Source organism: Apus apus, chromosome 9 (genome assembly GCF_020740795.1).
Source record: "Apus apus isolate bApuApu2 chromosome 9, bApuApu2.pri.cur, whole genome shotgun sequence".
NCBI lineage: Eukaryota > Metazoa > Chordata > Aves > Apodiformes > Apodidae > Apus > Apus apus.
This window is the reverse complement of record NC_067290.1, coordinates 16,938,896-16,960,153: the sequence shown is the minus strand read 5'-3', so window position 1 is coordinate 16,960,153 and position 21,258 is coordinate 16,938,896. Positions and strand designations below refer to the sequence as shown.

The 21,258-nt window shown below is 42.6% G+C and overlaps 1 protein-coding gene across 5 annotated transcripts in view; it reads right to left on the bottom strand.

Annotated features, from left to right (window-relative positions):
* The window catches only part of MITF (melanocyte inducing transcription factor), a 102,923-nt gene that overhangs the window by 41,192 nt on the left and 40,473 nt on the right, over window positions 1-21,258 (bottom strand). For 4 of the 5 annotated variants that reach the window (XM_051627452.1, XM_051627453.1, XM_051627457.1 and 1 more), the window contains exon 2: window positions 4,905-5,151. In XM_051627452.1, coding sequence (XP_051483412.1) covers window positions 4,905-5,151 — 247 coding nt within the window. Of the gene's footprint in view, window positions 1-4,904; window positions 5,152-13,470; window positions 13,564-21,258 lie in introns of those variants that run through there. The other variant, XM_051627456.1, reaches the window with a different exon arrangement.

The window sequence follows — 21,258 nt, the reverse complement described above, 5'->3', positions numbered from 1 at the left end:
ACATGTTTGAATACATGCCTGGCATTTTGGGTGAGCTGCCCCATTAGCAAGAGCAGGCACTGTGAGGGTGCTGCAGATGACCGAAGTAGGACCCACCTTGCCCAGCTTGCCTGGAGCAAAGGAACTGTTTGTTTACTTTTCAGAAACAAGAAAAAAGGGGATGTTAGCATCCTGAAAGGGACCTTTTATATCATTCACTGGTCAGGAGACCTTTTATTACCTGCAAAGCATCTATGCAGCGTCCAAAAGATATTTGCATCACTGCAGGAACATGCCAGTTTGTGCAGCAAATACCCACTGCAGGTCCCCACTCCAGCCCTCCAGGCTGTACTTTGCAGCAGCACCCAAGGCGGCTGTCTCAGGCAAGCATCTCCCATCTCAGCACCTGTACCAAATAGAAGCTACACTCTTAAATCCTCAATAGCACACAAAGAGGGAGGAAGAAACATGGGAAGTCCACCAGACTTCTTATTGTGCTATTCATCTGGTGTGACGAGACTCAGGAAAAAAGGGAGGTAAATCTGTCTGCTGGAGTGTTAACATGCAGCATCAGGGACAGACTGGGGCAGGGACCACACCATTTCACCCCAACACATCCAGCTCAGGCTTCCACCAAGCCATGAGCCATGGCCTGGTGCATCACATGAAAAACATGGCAGCACTAGCGTGGTATCCATGCACCAATGGGGGGCGTGTAACATGAAAGGCATGAAAAGCAGAACCCAGCAACTCCATCACACCAACAGGAGATGCTCCCTAAACAACTGCCAGCAGACAGCTGCTAGGACTGCAGGAGAAAAATCTAATTCCATGACAGTAAGCAGGAAGACAGTAACAGATTAAGTTCAAGACAGCTATGGGAAAGCTGAACAACAAACCAAAGGCACGTTCTCTCGATTTCTAATAGCCAAGGATTTCACCACCTTTAACTAATTTAACTGCACAAGGTATGGGACTAACAGCAGTAATATTATGCAGATGGATGACTGAAGAGCAAAAAGGACTAACCTATCATCATGCCTCAGTGACCACAGGCAGGGATCTGATGCGTGACCTCCTCAAGGCCTGGGCTAACCCTGCTTACTGAAATGCAGCAAGCAGTTTCCAAAAATCAGCTCTGGAATACTAAAGTTGAGACCTCCAGTAGCACTTCTGTTGCAACAGATAAGGACTTCTACTAGACAAGAAAATAACTACAATCAACAACAAAACAGCTTCTTAATACCAATTCAGTATAAGAACAAAAATACACATGTATGAACGAAGTTACTCCATAAAACAACCCACTGAAGACATCTTAAGACAAATTCTTCCCAAATAATTAAGTCTTTTAAATATAAACTTTCTTTGTACCTCAGGAACAGATCCTGATCAAACATTGATAGGGCTTGGGACTACTTCAGTGACCAACATTTTAAGTTATATGCTTCTAGATCCAAGGCAGAGCACGAAGCTGAACTGCAGCAGAAGCAAAGAAACTCTTGTGACATCTCTCTGCAGTGTTTTGTTGTCAACTACCAACAGGAGATGGATGACAAGGTGCTTAAATATAAACCAGCCTGTACAGCTGTGAAGGTAACATCAGGTCTGCAGAAGGGTAACGGAAAGCTTAACAAATCTTCCTTTTGCTATGAGATTCAAAGAGATACTGTTTCAAAGGCCTTAGACCTACTCCTAGTCCGTCTGGTAACGAGGCGCCACAAAGAGACACAAAATTTAAATTCCAACAGGTTATTTCCTACCTTGCCAAGCTACATTACTTGGCAGAGAAGTGATGCAATAAGAAGTCATTACTCAAGAAAAATAAATTCGATACACTCATATGACCTTGAACATACCCCATTATGTAATTTGGGGATTCCTATGCAATGTGACATCAATTAGTATGTATTCCTCTTTCTTTCTGTATTGTTTCTAAATGAACATCTTTAACATCTTGAAAACAGATGTAAAATATCCAAGCTCATTAACACTTTTGATTTCCTTTTAAACTAGCCATCCCAAACTACCACCCTCAGACGTGTTCTTCTTCTTCTCATACTGTGAGATGTGGGAGAAAGGATAAGTCACACAATGTCATTAAAAAAAAACACAAACATTGAAAAATTCAATAGGGTTGGAGTGAGGATTTTTTGACCCTTATTTCCAAAACAAAAAAGCAAAAATCCCCACTACACTTGGTTTTATTTGTTTGTGAAGTCATATTCAAAAAGACCTCTTTTTTTTGTAGATTACCATTTCTGAATGTGTAGAAATTCCCTTTTTGTCTACCTCATTCGGTAAGCTCACTAAATCCAGACCATCTGGATAATAAAGTTACCAAGTTAGTTCCCTATTTATCTAATTAAAACTTCTGTACAGCTCATATGGAAAATTTTTCTACAGCCAAAAAACAACTGAAGTGTAAAAAGCAGCTGCAGGGAAATGATGTCACTCGTACAGCAGCGATACAGCAGGCAGAGCTGTCACCACACGGGCACCAGGAAGACCCTGTTTTATTGTTAATTTCCTCTTTTGAGCCAAATAACCTATACTTAAAAGAAAAACACCAAACAACCCCCCCAAAAAAAAAACAAAAACAAACCACACAACAACAAAACAACTCAAGATTATAAGGACCTTTCAGAGAAATGCTACTTACACTAAAGCATCAGTGGTAAATTTTTAGGACGATCATGACAAAATCTGGTATTTTGAACTATTTTGTTTTGTACAGAACTTGTCCACTTTCATCAGTAAGAATAAAAGGATGAATCTTCAGCTCCTTTCACCCATCAAAAACAAGCAGCAAAACTATGCTAAGCAGTCTCTCTTCTCTCATAGGCAGAGACCAAGAGGAGTTGGTTTTGCAATTCTGACTGTTACTTATGTAAATGTAGGTGATGAGAAGACAACCTTCACTTTGCTCCAGCAGGGAGCTCATTTTCCACCAGAACCATCACCTTCAATGTACAAGTCTAGTTGTTACCAGTTATTACTTTTAATTTACCAGGCAGTTAAGGATACACTCTCTTAACTTTTCGCTTTACAGGGTCATGCACACACTGCCATTTGGGCCAAAGACAAGTTCAGGGGAGGTGTCGTGCCTCCTTCCAGAAGACTCTCCTCCATCAGGAGAAAACAGGGGACTTCTTTTGTAGTCCTGAAGGACAAGGATTCAGGTCCTTCACAGGAAGTCTCCTAGCACTGCTCCACCAGGTTACAAATCCTATGACTAGCCAGCTCTTATTAATCCCATTTGTAATAATGGAGCATCACCTCTCAGCTGCAGGGTTTTCTGTAGTTTGACCCTCAAAAATCAAGTGCTGCCTCCCCTCCACTCTCATATAAAGATGCAGTTTTAACATGAACAACACAGACAACTGCTAATGCTTCTTCAAGACATCACCCTACTTCCTTAACAGTAAAATATCATCTGAAAAGAAACACTTTCCTACACATTTTCAGAGAGGTTTAAATGAAATCGCTAAAACTCATATCATAACATATTAAGATGAAAGGACGTAAAAACATACGTTTAGTTAAATAAGTGCATTACACAAAAAAACACAACCTGCTATTTCATAGCACCTACACATCTGCTGGATATTAATTATAACTATGGTGTCATAACTTAGAAACAAGTTTAACAAATTGTTATACACCAACATTAGACAAAATAGCTCTTTCCAGTTCATTTCTGGCTCTACTATATATATATATGCACATACGCTCTAGGTACGTCATATTTAATTCTTAATGGAAACATATCTATGTATAAAAATACAAAATTCAACTGTGTCCATTTTGTTCCTACATCACAGACCATACTGAAGTACAACTCCAGTGTCCCAATTAAGTATCAGTGTTTGCACTGGCCACACAAAACCGTAACGCAGATGTAATAAATAAAAGCACCCAACGTTTCCGCCATAAACCCATCACACAGATGGCCTCAAAATCCTGAGTCTGCAACTCAGGATTTTAGTTTTAAAACAAAATATTTGAATACATATCACTGGTAAATAACAGTGATGAGCAAACTACAGGCATATTGTAACCAAACTTAATCAATTCAACTGGTAAATAACGATCTTACCGACTGAAAGTGGCTACTAAGCATCAGATTGTAATAAAAAGCTTTAGAAACAAGCAGAGGAAATAGGTAACACTTCAACATTAATGAAAATAACATTTTCATTAAATATGTCAGGAAATTTCTCAAAAACATTTTGCATTCTTTTCTTCCCACATTTCACACTGCATTACTCTACTTAGACTTACCCAGCGCATGAAATGATCTCTTTTCTTATAGCTCTTCACGTTTTTCCCCCCTAAGTAATTAGCAAGCTACCTCTCCTTTGACAGAGGGTACTAACAAGCTCCTACAGTTTCCAGTAGGACAAGGAATCCAAAGCTACTAATAGCAAACAAGTCATTTAAGAAAAAAAGGATTACGAAGGCTCGTTGCAAAAGGCTGGAAACTCACCCGTATTTCAGATTAAGGCTTTCCGAGGAGCTCTTTTGTAATGAGTTTTTACTCCATTTTACAAAAATATTTCATTCTTTTTCTCTTAAAAATCAAAACACTGATTTGAATTTCTACTGATAATTCCTTCTCTTTGAAAATAACTAAGTACTAGAAAGACAGGAAAGTGTTTTCAAAAGGGAGAATGACGGAAACACGAGTTTTGTAACAAAACGTCCCTCCCGAGATCTCAAAGTCTGAAGAAAACAAAAGTCACACAAACTTTTTCAAAAAGACTTTCCATTCTTGGCTACCAGGACACCAAAATAAGCTGCAAATCAAGCCAGAACATAGCTTAGTTGCAAAATTTCATTGCCAAAAAAATCCCTCTAACCATGGCCCTGTTAAATAAAGTCTGTTTAGATGAGGAAGAGCTCCTGAACAGAGACCAGCATACCTTGAGGACCTCCATGGGGACCTGGGTGGCAGGGGGCAGGCTGGTAGGGACGCTGACGTTGATGGCAGGTGTCTGGCTGACTGGTACTCGCTGCTGCATGAACTGGGCTGCTTGCTGCTTCTGCTGCTGCTCCCGACGCTCCTGCTCCTGCATCTGCTCACGCATGAGCTGCTGTCGTAGCAGGATTCGTGAGGTCATGCTGGAGGAGCTTAAGGGAGGCTTGGAAGCGCCAGGATGCTCGGAATTGCTGTGGGAAGACCAAAGAGAGACAGTTCAGCTTCCACAAGTGGGATTGCAGCTATGGTGGTGGGAGCTTGCAGAATTCCAGGGGAACGTGGGGCGGGATGGGTGAGGATCCGCCGCACCGCGCTGGGGGAATTCGGAGCCGACCTACTTCAGGTACTTAGCAGCCACATTAGGCTGCCTTAACTTGACTGCAGCTCACCACTTCCAAAGTGCCCAGCTGTAAAGAGCTATTTGCTGTTTCAATTTTTACAGCAACCATCCACAAGAAAAGCAAATGCCTTGCGAGGCAGCAGCAGGCACTCATACTGCTTTTAACAAAAGGGAATAAAGGCTGTCTGAAGTCTAATGATAGGTATAGGTAATACTCCAGGTCTAAGAATCTAGCTCCAAAATTCATAGATAAAATAGACCTACCTCTCCAGTGACAGCACAGCATAACTTTGGTTCACCTATTTTCTACTAAATGCTACCTAGGGGTTGGATTTGCTGGTGGCAACACTCTTCATAGCCAGAAACAGACACAAAAAAAACCCACCTCCCCCCTCAGGCCTACCAGCATCATCTGAGTGCAGTGAGATAGAAGAACAGGCAGAATAAACAACAGTAACAGCTTTATTTCAGTCACACTTCATAGAGTCCACCAAGCTGGCCCAAGGGTAGCACACTGTGCTGCTCCACCACTTAAGAGCTATCTCCAAGCCATTGGCAAGCAGAGCTTCCTACCAGAGAGCATGAGACAAACCACTGGACTTTGCCATGGACTGCAGGAACACCTTCTGATGCAACCCATTGTTTTGTAAGCCCTCAGAACTACATTACATTTATAAGACATTTCTGTAGCATAAGGCAGAACAATTAGGGTATGTAAATACTAAGCTGCACATCCTTCAAGGGAACAATGCTGGAAATGGATAAAAATACATGACTTCATAAAAGAAAGAGCTATAGGGTGTATAATTCAGAGTATCTGGTTTCTGATTCCAACTGCTGCAGCTGATTGCTGTCAGCTCATGGAAGGAAAGGGCTCACAAGGCTACAACAATGCAGGGCCATGCCTGGGGAAGCGAGAAGTAACGCTCCCACTCTATGAGGAGACAGCTCTTGAACATCCCACCTCTAGCTCCAGTGTTCGGGTGGTACCTGCAGGATGCTGAGGAGACAGCTTACAAAGGAGTCCAGGAGCCAGCATCCCCTCCAGGTCTGGCCTGCAGGCTGCAGGCACTAAAGGCTACTTGTATTTGGACAACCGGAGCCACTGCTGCTAGGATTTTTCTAGCTTTGTTTAGGACCAATGTTGAAAACAGAGTAAAAATGAAAAAGGAGAACTCACACTTAAGTCTCCCAGGAGAGCCAACTCTGCTTTTCCAGAGCACACATTTGGGGGCAGGGAGGGAAGGAAGGAGGGAGAGCGGGGACCATCTTGCTATTTAAGACCTGTCAGGTTGAAACATTCACAGAGACACTGATCCTTTTGATAAAACAAGAGAAAACCTTTGTGGTGAAACTAATGCAGCTGTGGAATAATCGCACTAATTAGCTGCCCAAGACAAGTCATTGACTGTGATACTCGTAAAAACCATCACCCTTTCAATTAAGGGTGAAGCATTTCACATCTAAACTCAGCAGTGTGTTTTCTGAACACAGCTGAACCACTTGCACATTTCCAAACCAAGGACAAGTTTATGCCCATGACAGGACTGTTGTAAATAGTGGATTCCCAATTTTTTTTTGATTATGCACTGTTACCAGGAAAAAGTGTTTGAGCATACACCCCAATTATATATATTTATTCATATGCATGTATTACTGAAGTGCTAGTATTTTTTTCCTGCTCATTGATAATATTGATTACCCCACTGTGGAGGCCACTGCAATAGACAAGAAAAAGAAGGCACTCCAATGCTGCTTTTAAGGGAGGATTTATTCTTCTCATGTTGAGGAAAGGCTTATTTTTTATTACACTGAGTAGGATTCCCATTATGTCTACAGGAAAGCTGGGGAAGGGCTTTTCACCAGTGAGGGCAGTGATAGGACAAGGGCTAATGGTTTTAAACTGAAAGAGTGGAGATTTAGGTTAGACATCAGGAACAAATTCTTCACCATGAGGGTAGGAAGGTGCAACAGGTTGCCCAGGGTGGTTGTTGATGCCCCCTCCCTGGAGGTGTTCAAGCCCAGGTTGGATGAGGCTTGTGAAGCCTGGTCTAGTAGGTGTCCCTGTTCATGGCTGGGGGGTTGGAACCTGATGAGCTTTAAGGTCCCTTCCAACTTATCCATTCTATGATTCTGTGATTCTAATGACATTTTTTACAGATAGCTAAATGCTGAGAAATTGGCAACCCAGCAGTTCCTCCCACCTTCTTTTATTTCAAACTGTTTCTCCACCTACCATCTCAGAAGAACCTTCCCATATATTAGAATTCTGGGCAATACGAGGGAGAAAGGAGAAGCAGAAATTATTTTCATGGCATTTCAAACAGCCCCTGCCAGGAACCTCACCTCGCTCACGCGATGACTGTGCCTACTCACACCAACAACTCAACAACTGTCCTTACAGCTTCTTGCAGATGAGTAAGGGGTCTGTCCTGGATAGAAAATTGTCAACAAAAGTTTCAAAGATTGTATCTTTAAAAGAAATAACAGTCCATGAAAATGCTGTTCTACCAAATTCTTCCCCAAAGGGCAGAGATGCTTCTAGGTTTTATTGCTTTTGCAAGTCTACTCAGTATTTTAACTATTCACTGGAAAAACAGCTTAGACATAATATGGTAGATACTGCAAGGTTGAGCAATGTACTTTTTAAGCAAATATCAAAAGAAAAGCAGACACCAGCAAAGGGAAGAGTCTGACCTTACTCACATGCAAAACACCAGATTTTGGTGGCCAGAAAAAGCCTGAAAGGAGATCAGTGAAGGTCCTGTTCATTCTTACTTCAAAAGAGAAGCCAGAAACCAATGTAGCTACAACAGAGCTGAGACCTCAACAGTCGCATGGTTCTCCTATTTGTGCACGTTATAATTACAGCTAGTGAAGAGGCACACAAGCCCTGGGCACAGGCAGGGCTGGCAGCAATTGTGCTGCCAGGCCACAGCTATTGTCCTCAACATATTTGAGTTCCAATAATACTGTTATCTGGGATAAAAGCTGCCACACGACACCTGCCTGCCTGGCCAGATGTTCTGGCCACAAGCACTTTGAAGGAAACTGGACAAGCACGAGACAGTTCCTGCCACGTAGATTCCACGCTATTTATCCCCCCCGAACTGTGATGCTCATCCCATTGGCATGGTGGTCTCATCACACCAGCCCTCCTTCCACTAGCCACAACTGGTACTGAACAAACGTGGAAAACTGCATGAAACATTGGTATCTTCTTCTCTAAGCCTGTTCTGCACACAACATGGATTGTCCTCCCACCCAGCTTCCCTTCCCTTCCGCTCCTCCTCTCAACCCCAGGACACTCCACGCAAAACTCCAAAATAGAATGGAAGAAGGTTTGGGTTACATCACCACCTACCCTCCTGAGAGCAAATGGGAGAAGCTTTGTCAGAAACTCACTCTTCCAATTAAAAAAAAGCTATTAAAAACTTGTTATGCCAAAGGCTTCATCAGAAGAGTTTTGAAAATGTGTATTTTTAAAGCTTCTTGACCTTTATGCACTGCTGCACAGACAGATCTTCTCCCACGACCAAGCCCAGTGCCATGTACCGAAGCACAACCCAGAACCTGAACACATGGGTTCCAAACTCATACATGAACTGATTCACCCCTGGATTATGCAGACTTGGCAACTGAGCCCACACACACAACTGATACACAATGTGATTTAGATACTTCCTGCAAACACTGTTTATGGATACCTTTTAATTGCAATAAATGAAACCGACTCATCCTTTTAATTGATATATGATTAAGCCAGTTATCCATTAGTCTATTAAGCATAGTGTAATACAGACTGAGAGTTACTAGTTATGAGTGTCACGTGCCAATCCAATTAATCATGAAGTGATAACATCTTATTTAATAAGTTTAAATTACATATCCTTTGCACAGATGGCTGGGAAATGCTACTGCATATGTAAGTTATAATGCAGATGGGCTGCTCCACAACAAAAGGCAACTGATCAGGTTAAAATCAAGTTTGATTTTGTTGCCATCGACTCAAGAGATTACAGAGACCATACCTTTTAGAGCCTAATCTACCTTCCCAGATGTGTGCTGATTATTTTATCTCTGCCTCTTTGGGCAAAAAGACAAACTAATCTTTTGTTGGTCTGGTGGTTTTTTTTCAGAGTCTTATAAATCAATCAAACAAGTTCTGTGGTTCACATGCCTTATTTACATGAGTTTTCTGGTTTATAAACATTATTTTGCATTAGCTATGTACTTCTTAAGAGACTTCTCTGGAGATTTTGAACAGGAAAAAGTTATTTAACTCAGCTTTGCTTTGTAATTACTGTTTAGAGGTTTCTTAAAAAAAGAAAAAAGAAAAACAAAAGCCTCCAGTGTAAGGTTTCTTAGATAAATTACAATGCCTGAAAGCACATACCAACTTCTCAAATAGAGATGAACAAGAACCAAATAAAATGCATTTAAAAAGAGAGCTTCAAAAGCACTTGCTCTGGCAGGATCAACTGCTGTGCTACAAGCAGAGAAATAGCACAGAAGAGGGAGGCTGGTGCTTTCCTCTGTTCATGCCAACTGTTTGTTAATGGGCTAGTCCACAGAAAAATCAGCCAAGAAAAGCAGATTTAGAACCTCCAGAAATCCACTGAGCTGCACCAGATCTCAGAGGTCAGAGGTAAGAAATAACACAGGATTTAGATGCTTGTGTTTCATGTCTTACCCTTATCCCATTCATAATTATATATAGAGAAAAGACACCCACATTTAAGCATCTGACATTAGCATAAAACTACCTTGATCTTTAAAGCAAGCAGATGAGAGAATGCTAACATCACAACTCAAATACATGGCTTGACCTCCAGAAGGCTTCAACACCAGAGACCACCACACAGCTCCCCTTCCAACATCCCTCTCCTCTTCAATGACCACTACAGGTTCCTCAAAACTGAGTTTATTTGTGCAGATTCTGATTTCAGTCTCTCTACTAAGCAGTAAAACTTCAAGAAGCTTTTTGTCAACAGGACTATATACACGGCTGAAGCAACAACACTTCTCACAGCATCTGATCTCCCAGCCGGCAGGGTTTGCCACAGGGGGTGACAGAAAAGATAACACCAAAAGAAAAAAAAAACTGCAAGAGGGAGCCAAACCCCAAAACAAGAACACTCACAAACAACAAAGCCCACACACAATCTCTTCTCCCTTGTTTTCAGCTTAAGTATTCTATTAAGGATTCTAAGTATAAGAACACTACTAGGGCATTTTCCCTGGAGCACTTTGTACTTCATGCCTAAAATTGTGGGTTACAGCGATGCTCTGCTCACACACCAAATGCCTGGCACTGCTTAAAGTATCAATGTAAAAATAAATAAACTAACAGCTGGCACCCCTTTAACGTCCTTTCTTGCCAAGGACAGGGTAATGGCACAAACGTTGTGGAGACCTTTATCAGCTTTTACAGTAAAGCAGGGACTACGTTTTAGGCCTCTATATGAAAGAGGGTTTCCTTGTTTGAAGGTTACATTTTTAAAGAGATACTCTGCCCGTTGCAGTATCTTCTCCATCATCACAGCAAACGTTTTATGTCCCTCCAGAGCCTTCTTATCTCAACCTGAACCAGCTCAGAGCTGCTCTCCTGCAGCAGCACTGCTTACCCTACACCAGCGGCTGCACCCATGGAACAACTCACAGCCCAAGGAGCATCCAACCTGAATGCATTGAGGGGACCTGGCTGGGAGGAAGAAGGAAAAATACCTCAAACATCCACCATGAAGGTTCACTACCCAGGAGCTAAGGGTTGAATTACAAATTGAACTAACACAGTAGATACACTTGTCTTCTGAAAAAACAAACAAAACAAAGTAAAAACATCAAAACACCCCACCAAACAAACCCAAAACCCAAACAAAGTTCTAACATTTAAACCCGTTGTTTAATCCTTGGCTAAGAAATGTTTTTAAGTAGCTGTACACCATTTAGTAGTTTTCCATTTTTCTTCCTGTCTTTAAAACACACCTTCACAAGCTGCTGAACATAATGCTTTCCGAACTTAATGAAAATCTCTCTCATGACCCAAGAGCACTCAGTAAATAATTATTAAGCTCTGGAGGTGGCTTTTGCATGAGTGTTGACTTAATAAAATGCCGTAAGTTGATCTGCTTGAATGCCCATTTACTTGTGGACACAGCTTGCAGTATAGCTTGGGAAGCTTGATCACCAGCAGCTTAAGGAACAATGTAAAACTAAAGAGGTTCAGTCTAGAAGCTGCAAAGGTCACATTTTACAATCCTTTACTACCATTCCTGTTAAAAGGGAAATGAATAATTGCAAACCCAGGATGTCCTCAAAGACCTCTATATGGTAACTACTATAATGCACCAACTCTTTTTATTACTAAACTGAACCTCCATTAGCCCAAACATGTGCATGCCATTAAGTTGCAGAAGGATATAGACATATATATGTGTGCATATGTATATATTTATGAGCTTCTTTGAACACGGGAGTATTTTACAATTCTTCCCCTCCTAAAAGCCACCATCACAATCTCCAGCCAGCCACAGCTACTGCACCTCTGCAGAAGACAGCAGCCAGCTCCAAACATGGCACTCCTACCTCCCAGAACACAACCTCCATCACACCAAACCCACCATGCTCTCGGCTCGCGGTGCCATCGCTCCAGCAAAGTGCCACTTACAGACAGAAGCTGTCAAAGCAGCAGGGCATGAACCTCTGAACACTAACAGCTTCCATCTTCCCCCCCAAAATCCTGTCCAAGGGCTTTTGCAGAGCACCCTCGGTTGAAAGTCAAGCAGCCTTCTGGCTGGCCGTGTCTCTAGGGGTGGCTCCAGATAAGGACCTGGCAACTCCAATCCCTGGGGAGCAGCCAGGCGGGCAGCGGCGCCCGGCGCCTGCCAGCACTGCAGACCTGTGCAATCCAGCACCTACCAAGATGAAGAGCAGGGCAGGTGAGGAAGCCACATGCAAGGTCTTCAGCCGTCATGAAGGGACTCCGTAACAGCCCAGAAGTTCAGGGTCAGGATCTCACTACATCTTGTCTCACCTGCACGAGAGTATTGCACAAACTGCTGCTGGAGACGGGGCACAGACGGACGCCCAGTGCTCCCGTGGGGCTGATGCCCAGACCTGTGCCTCGGCAGCTGCACCACCCTGGCCACCACAGGCATCTCGCTGCAGATTCAATAAGAAAGGAAGACATGGGTCGGCACTGAAAGTGCTTCTCCCATTCATTCATTAAAAGGGGTGTGATCTGGCCATTAATGGCATCACAGGATTGGATAAGGGCTGTCTGTAATGGGCACAGTTTTCTCACGATCTTTATCACCAAGAGAGACAGCAGGAAAGGGGGGGTGCAAGGCAAATCTGTTTTCTGGGACGTAACTCCTTCACGTTCAAGGTTCACTTAGGTGAACCTCCACACAGGAATCACTGGAGGTGTATCTCAGAAGAGCTAGACATGCACCTGTAACAGTACAGAGACTCAATGTAACAGCATACACAGTATTTCCCCAGTTTCACCTCTGCTCAAACGGCTGAATTCCTCAGGCAGAAAGGAGCAGCCAGGTGAAGATACACCTACACACCAATACCTCAAGCTCCCCAAAATGTTCTTGGGTGAAAGGAATTTAAAGTTCAGCTGATTGCATTACCCAATATTGGTTTGGTGCTCTTCCTGAAATTTTCAAAGCCATCACAAACTTCAGACAAGAGATTACACACACAAAAAAAAAAGGGGGGGGGGGGACGGAAAGCATGAGGTTTATTTGTCTTTCACTTGAGATCCTGACCACCAGTCACCTTGTTAAAGGCTTTTTGAACCATTTTTCAGACACCACATCTATGGGTGGCATCTACTTCCCTCTCTAAAGAGCTCTACACACATTTGCAAAACAAAAAGGATAGATAAAATCAGATAGATAAAAATCGACCGAGAGGTGATAAAAGAAAAAGGCAGGAGATAACGCTCCACTAACAACCTCTGTAGCTCTTGATTTTGTAATACAGAGTTTACCTTCTTTTATCTGGGTAAATAGAGAAGATAACACCACAGCTTAGAGGGAAGATTATGTATGATCACCAAACTTTTAGATACTTTGCAATTACACAGTGCCCAAATCTGACTGCCCATCCATCACCTTTCCATCATATCTTGGTATAGAAATGATCAAGCACTTACACAGTCAGATGGCAAGTTTATTCACAGAGGCAGCCCAGCAGAAAACAAGACTCGACCATGTTGTGTTCACAGCTTGTACCTGTCATTCACAAGCTCAGAGTCCCTTTCAGCCAAAAAGCCACCAGGCTCCTCCAGGCTTACAGTGACCCAGCAATGCCCAGCCCACACCCTCCTGCTCATCCAAGGTTTTCTGCTTCCTGGCTCCGCTGTCAGAGCATTATACAACCCTTTCCTAAGATGCCAAGGCACCTCAGAGCCTCATCTTGCACAGATGATATCCTCACTCTGGTATGCTGAGCAAACAGGATCTTAAGGAGTAAAAGGGAAAGTGATTATGGAAGATTTGCTTTAAATGATTAAGAACCCTGAAGAGTCATAATGAAAACCACAAAGCAAATTTGGTGCTCGGTATGTGATGGGTCTGTGTTATCAGCATGTGGGACTTGCTTGTTATGGTGAATACTCTGTGCAAGGGGAAAAAACTCCTAACACACCACTGCAACAACTCGTTAACTTTAAAATAATCTTGGGCAGACATTATGCAAACCCTCACTTCAATCTCTAGCCACAGCTCTAGCTGTTCATTACAAGACCTGATCAGATCAGAGAGTGTCTTTAGCAACTTTTCTTTCTAACAAAGCAGCTCTCAAGGTTGCTGAAACTGATTTCTCAGTGTCTACACATTTCAAGAAAACTTCAGTTTTAGTCCTTAACCGTTGCTCATAGTTCTTCCACATTTGTGGCTATTTGTGGAAGAGTGACTAGGGCAAAAAGGATTGTTTGACAGTCCAGGCTGAATGACTGGGGGGGGGAAGGGCAAACGACTTTTATTCACAACAACTTACTTTACCAACCATTTGGATAGGTAAGCTGCAATCGTGCTTTGCAATGGCAGGACAGTGGTACCAGTCTTGCTGCTTTGGGTATTCACAGCACAGACAGGGAAGTTGGGACAAGCTCCAGCTGTCCATGTAAGAAAGGACTAGCGATGTTTACAAACTTGCTAGTTGAGACCAAGCAAAATGACAATTGTTCACTTAAGGAATGGCCCAACGGCAAACAACTACAGAAGAGATGGCCTCCAGTTCCCTTCCTTAGGCCGTTCCATGTGACTTTCAACAACCCTGACATGAGGCAATCTCAAACCAAGGCTCCTGGAGAAAGTAAACCCCAGTAGTCCATCAGGTAGCTCCACTGTTCTACCACGAGATCCATCAGCATCCTCAGTACAGCCACATCCAGCAATAAGGTACTTCTGTCCCCAGGTACCTATCCCAAAATCCCAACCACTCCCAGTTCAGGGCCTTCCCAACATGAGTAGGGTTTCTGTGTGCTCACAACCTCCAGGTGTAAGTTGTGGGTCACGTCAGAACACCCTGGGGTTTGTATGCAGCTGGCACTGGGTGCTCACAACCTCCAGGTGTAAGTTGTGGGTCACGTCAGAACACCCTGGGGTTTGTATGCAGCTGGCACTGGGTGGCTGGAGTAGGTCAGAGAAAGTGTTGACTAGAGGACCTCTTCACCCACCATCCAACAGCTGTAAATTCTGTAAAGTTCATGACATCTATATGAATTGCAGTCTTTCACAAAAATATTTAGTATTGATTTAAAGGCTGGAGTTCTGGGGAACTGGCATCTCCAGAGACTGTTCTGGCAAGTCTCCCTCCACCCTCTCTATAAAATAAATAATTATGTACTTTGTGTCTAGCCAGACAAAGGTCCATGAACACCAGAGAGGGGGAAAGAGGAAAACAATCACTGAAGCTTAGGACGACATGTAAATAAAAGACCTACTAAATCAAAAACATGATACAGAATCAAGTCTCATTCAAAGTAAGAACATGCAAGCAACATCTATACTTTCCAATTCACTGTGTCAAAATCTACACAAAAAGGTCCTCCTTGATCTATTCTTAAGTCTTTTCTTAAGACTTCAAATACAGTCCTGTTCATACAAAGTGTTCATTTCGTTTTGCCATTACTCTTTTGTTCCGCATCTGTCTCAGGTTGCATCTATAAAGCATAAGCCCTTCTCAAGTAAGAGATGTCAAGCAAAACCCTCAGAAACAACTTCATGCAACCAAATATATTATCAAAAATTAATACAGCTGATGCAGTTCTACAAAAAAAGGTATTTTAAGTTAAATTCTCCAGCATGCACCATGTTTTGCACAGTTTCCCAACTAAACCAGACATGCTGTCCAGGTAACTTGCTGCAGGAATACCACTTCTTACTTTGCAAAATACCCACCCTACAGCTATTGGTGTATTTTTGAAAAAGGAAAAAAAAAAATAACCCACACAACACATACACAAAAAAACCCCAAAAACCACCAACAAAAAGCATTCAACTCAAAACCATTTACAAGCCTTTTTATTAGAGCCTCTTAATCCCTCCTGCACTGCCAGAAGCACAGCACTTGAAGGGCTATTTCTGTTCAAAGCTATATTTGTTGTGGAACTACTGCAAACTCCTGAATCATGTAAACACAGGCAAGAGCCAAACAATTTTTCACCAGACTTGAAGTTCACATCTGCCTTAGTTACTAGGACAAAAAAATAAAGGCAGGGGCTTAGCATATAACCAATAAATCCTGCAAAGACTACAGTTAATCATGAATTCTCGCAACAGGGTTTTGTTTAATCTGGTTTATTTAGCATTCATGACCTTGGCAAAGTGCCTGCAGCAGGACCCACCAATACGGTGGAGCAGAAATTCACACCTTCTCTTGTTCTAGGCTACAGCAGACAACTATACAGTCCTACAGCAGCCACCAAGGTTTATAAATTTGCAGCAAAGTCACCTAGAAATGCTGTGCAGTTCCAAAGGTTGCTGCAAAGCCACTTTCAGGAACTGCAACTGGTTTTCTAAATACTCGGAGGGGGGAATAAAATATATATTTAGCAACTTCCAGAACAGACAAGATTATTTCACAGAATCACAGAATCTTAGGGGTTGGAAGGGACCTCGAAAGATCATCACCTCTGCCAGGCAGGGTCAACTAGAGTACTTATTCTTGTTTTGTTTTTAAAAGATAATAATAAAATGTCTTGTCCATTTATACTTGCATTAATTTTGCACTTACCGTGGTTTAAGGTTGTACAAGCCAGTCAGACAGTCAAAAGTTATTTTACTTTAAAAGCATTAACCTTTACATACAGTTACACTTTTGTGTCCCTTCTCCTCACAGGGCTATAAGCTGGCTATAAAATTCCTAATCTTAATGGATGGACATATACTTGGTTTTGCCAAGAACTGACATTATAGACTACTTAAAACTGTATTAACACCAGTATTAACCTCTGCACATTCCAGGGTACAGAAAATGAGCACCAGCTCTCCAGGATGCCCAAGTTATTCAATTAACAATGGCACAGTGAAGGCAGCATTTACAACCCTATTCACAAGGTATCAAAAGCAAACCAAAACAAAGCAAAAAACAAACAAACAAAACCAAACCACAAATCCGGTGCCTGGACCAGGGGGAGGCACCTACCGTAGGATTTCTTATTTTGCCGGCTCCCTGACATCTCTCTTTCCACACTAGATGGAGCTTTGTCTCCCGCTTCCCCAGCCAGCTGGCTGGCACCTCGCTTCAGAGGGGAGAAAAAGGGTAAAGAGGCAAAGAGGAAAATGCCACCCTCCCTCCGGATAAACAGCCCTCCCCCGATAAACAGTGGGCACACATCAGCTTCAGAACAGCCCTGACCTCCCAGGCCCTGCTCCCCTCCCAGACCCACTCATCCCTCCTCCAAGCACTGTCATGTCATTGTGAAAGAATCAAAGATTTCAGAAACTCCAAATCCCAAACAACACTGCAACTCCTACCAGCCTTGACACTGGCCTTGAGCTCCCACCACATTAAAACTGCATTGCTGTTTCTCCCCTTATAAAGGGACAGCATCTAAGCTTACTGCCAGATCATACACCCAAATTGGTCAGCAGCTTTCACAGAATGGTTCAGGCTGGAAGGGGCCTTCAAAGGTCCTCTGGTCTAACGCCTCTGCAGTGAGCAGGGACACCTTCACCTAGATCAGGTTGCTCAGAACCCCATTCAACATGACCTGGAATGTTTCCAGGGATGAGGCATCCACCACCTTCCTGGACAACCTGTGCCAGTGTTCTACCAGCCTCAGCATAAAACATTTCTTCCTTATACCTATTCTAAATCTACCCTCTTACAGTTAAATCCATTATCCCTTGTCCTATCACTACAAGTCCTGCTAAAACATTTGTCACCATCATTCTTATACTCCTCCTCCAGGTCCTGGAAGGTGACTATAAGGTCTTCCTGGAGCCTTCTCCTCCCCAGGCTGAACAACCCAAACTCTCTCAGCTTATCTTCCCAGGAGACGTTTTCTAGCCCTCTGATCACTTTTGTACCTGATGTCTCTGCTAAGGCTTCAGACTTGGATTCACTGACTTTCTGGGAGATAACTCATTGCTTACAGTAAAATTCCCCTTGATTTTTATCTGCTGGATCTGGTCTGTATTGTTTCAAAGCACAGTTCAGAAGAAACAGCTCATCCTTCTGGTGAGCTGCCATAACTCCATTAGGAACTTTCAAAGCACAACAGGGTATGGTCCATCATCGGTATTTCTATGATGAATTTAAACTCAATGGGACAGAGAAGAGCTCAGGGGAATGAGTCACTCCTAACAGCACAAGTGGCCAAGCACTGCAACAAAAGCATAAAAAGAAGCAGCTTAAGGCTGTTTCAGACAAGGTAATACCAGAGAGGATGGAGAAGCACAAGTATCCATAGTTCAAGACATCTGTGTAAGACCTTGTGGGCAAGGGCTCCTGCTTGGGCATCTTTGCTCGGAAACAAGGAGCTGAAATTGAAGTGAGGAGAGAAACAAGATCCCCCTTTATAGTAGGAAACTAAAGAAAAGTTTGGCATTTTCACCTTGCAAAATGAAGGCTGATGGGGATGAGTGTTTGCTTGTCTATAAATATAGCAGAGAAACAAACATCCCAGAAAGAACAACCCTGACACTTCACCAAGTGATATAAACCAGGTATGAATAGGATTTAATTGGTACCAACAGTCTTATTCTGAGAAGTCCAGTTCCAAAACTGTTTCCAACTGGAGGACTGGCAAAGGAACAACTTGCTGCTTTTCAGATAAAGACCTGTTGCCTAATCAAAGTAGGTCACTGTGAAACGAAGCAGCCAGTAACAATTTATGGGCCAGAGAAGACGCCGTCCAGCCAAAAGCTCCAACGGAACAGATGCAGGACAACACAAGCTCTTTGGCAGAGCATACAGATCCTGAAGCAATGCTGGAATATAGTCCTGCACACAACAGGAGCTGTTGCCTTCCATACCACAGCATGGCCAAATACAATCCTTCTAGAAGGTGAGCATGCTAGCTTCAACAGGCTTCTCAGTGAATCCCACAAAAAAAAAAAAAAAAAAAAAAAAAAAAAAAAAAGGCTCTTCTAGAGCTACCAGCCCAACTGGGCCCTAATTAAACATTCCTCATATCGTCTGGCATGCTGGGTCAGCTGAAAAAAAGATTATTTGCAGTCATTGTGCTGCAATTTCTTGGAAATCCTCCCTCTCACCCCCACCTTGGAGGATGCAGTTGCCCATATCTTCTCCCATGTTAGCCCAGCTGAGTGAACCAGAGTTCAGAAGTGATGAAGTAGCAAATAATTCCGCAAAAATGTGACCCCTCCTTTCCAACTAATTTAAAAATAACTTGAGTGCCTATGTTACCACTCTGCAAGTCACTACCGTTGAACTGACCCCACCTTTTGTGTCTTGCTGCTACACTGTTCCTCAATTTTCTGCACTGAACCACGCAGACACCAAAGGGGTCCTGTGCTTCCTGGGCCAGTCACACATTCAGATGGACTAACTCCATGTTTAAGACTAACTTCAAGTACTAACATTAGGAAAAGGTCTGAAAACAGGCTCCATATAAGGATAATTTTTGTCATGTAAAGGTTCCTCCAAGTCACTGTTTCTTAAACAGGCATAAAACTCCCATCAAGCAGCACAAGTAACTGACACAGCAGCGCAAAGGAAAGCTGGAGTGAGAAAACTGTGGGAGCAGGTGATGAAAAGGAGAAGCTGTTATTCATTCACATCGAATCATCAGCCTCGGTCCCTATTTTCTTTCTGTTAACGACACCACGTTATTCAGTTTAATTGCCCACAGAGTCAGCATCGAGAAGTTTTGCCTTAATCAAATGTTCAAGTAGGTCACCAGTTTTGAGTAAAAATATTTGCTTCTTTTTTCAGTCAAGGAACAAAAACGTACAAAAATGTACACCCACTATGCCGTGTTCTCCTAGAAGGTCCCTTCTGGTTTCCAAGTAATGCCTTCCTAACCAGCCTGGGGTATCTCTAACAGTTCAGCCTGGACAGCCAAAACTGGTCAGTCAATTTAATTATTCTCTTCAGGTCAATGTGTTTATAACATGAATAGAACTTGCAGCAGACTTCCATACAGGAACAAAACTCACACACCCCTGCAGGGAGTTTGCTTTGCAGGGAGAACTAAGCCAATTTACCTTCAAGAGTCTTTACACCACACCTTCATTTGCCCACCACTTCCTGCCATCCTGGAAACCTGGAACTCTCATGCTTTGAAGTACCAGGCCACACGGGCTAATCTATTCACGCTCATCTGCTCTTCCTCTCCCAAAGATTCTTTATCCAACCTAGCAGTGACAAGCAACACAAGACATAACTGAATGTGAACCTACCAGGCTCTTGCAAGACCTATTCATGAGTTCAGCAAAGAAAAACCCTTTCAGTCTATTACATCAGACTAAAAACACAAACCCTTGCCATCCCATTACTGTTCCATGTCCTGGACTTGCCATCCAAAATTTCCACCTAAGTCCAGAAGTGGAGCAGTGAAAACACCTTCATTGGCCACATTATTTCCAGCCAGGGAACAAAGAACTTCAGCCTCCGGTACTTTCTCAATGCAGTCTAATTTATTCTGAAAAAAGTAGTAATTAAGAAGTACACAAAATCAAAGTATGCAACCTGAAAAACACCCTCCTGTCTGAGAGAGTAAGCGCTTTCTAAAGAAATGTTACCTCATCCTGCTGAAATTGGTTTTTAAAAATAATTGGGGGAAAGCAGAGACAATCTACAAAATACACAATGTTAAGCTGAAAAGGTTCCATTGGAAAAAAATAAAGCAGATCAAAAGCATTAAGAAATACATTCTAATGATTAAGTCCATATACAAGTTGTTTTAAGTCTTTTATATTTGAATGCTTTTGTATGAGTTTTTAATAATCCAACAAGTGTTTACGATTACTAAAAAGCCAGCACATTAAAACTTTCCAGACTGGGATTCAAAAATTCCCTCAAAGGAGCAAAAGCAGCCCTTGACAAAAAATCAAATTCCATCATCCATCCCACCATACACCTCCACAGAACCAGCACCCAGTAAGCTGAGGATTGCAAAGTCAGCCAGAATAATGCAGTTCCCAGGCCAGAGGGGTTAGGTTTTCAAACAGGTCCAAGAAAAAGTTTGCAGCTGAAGCAAGTGCCAGAATGGGATGCACATTCCAGTGTCTTATGAGCAATAAAACCTTATTACTGTTACTGCTATTACTTCAGGTAAGTTTTATCCTTTCTTATTTAAGGAAAAAATAAATATTCTGCTATAAAAAAGGGCAATAAAAGGCTACTGCTATTCCAGTGAATGCAGAAGATCCTAGTTCAAGAAGGTGAAAAGCCCTCTCCATGACCAAGTGGAAGTAACAGACTGAAAAGACTGTAGGGATGGTCTTATTCACCTCTAGGAGAGATC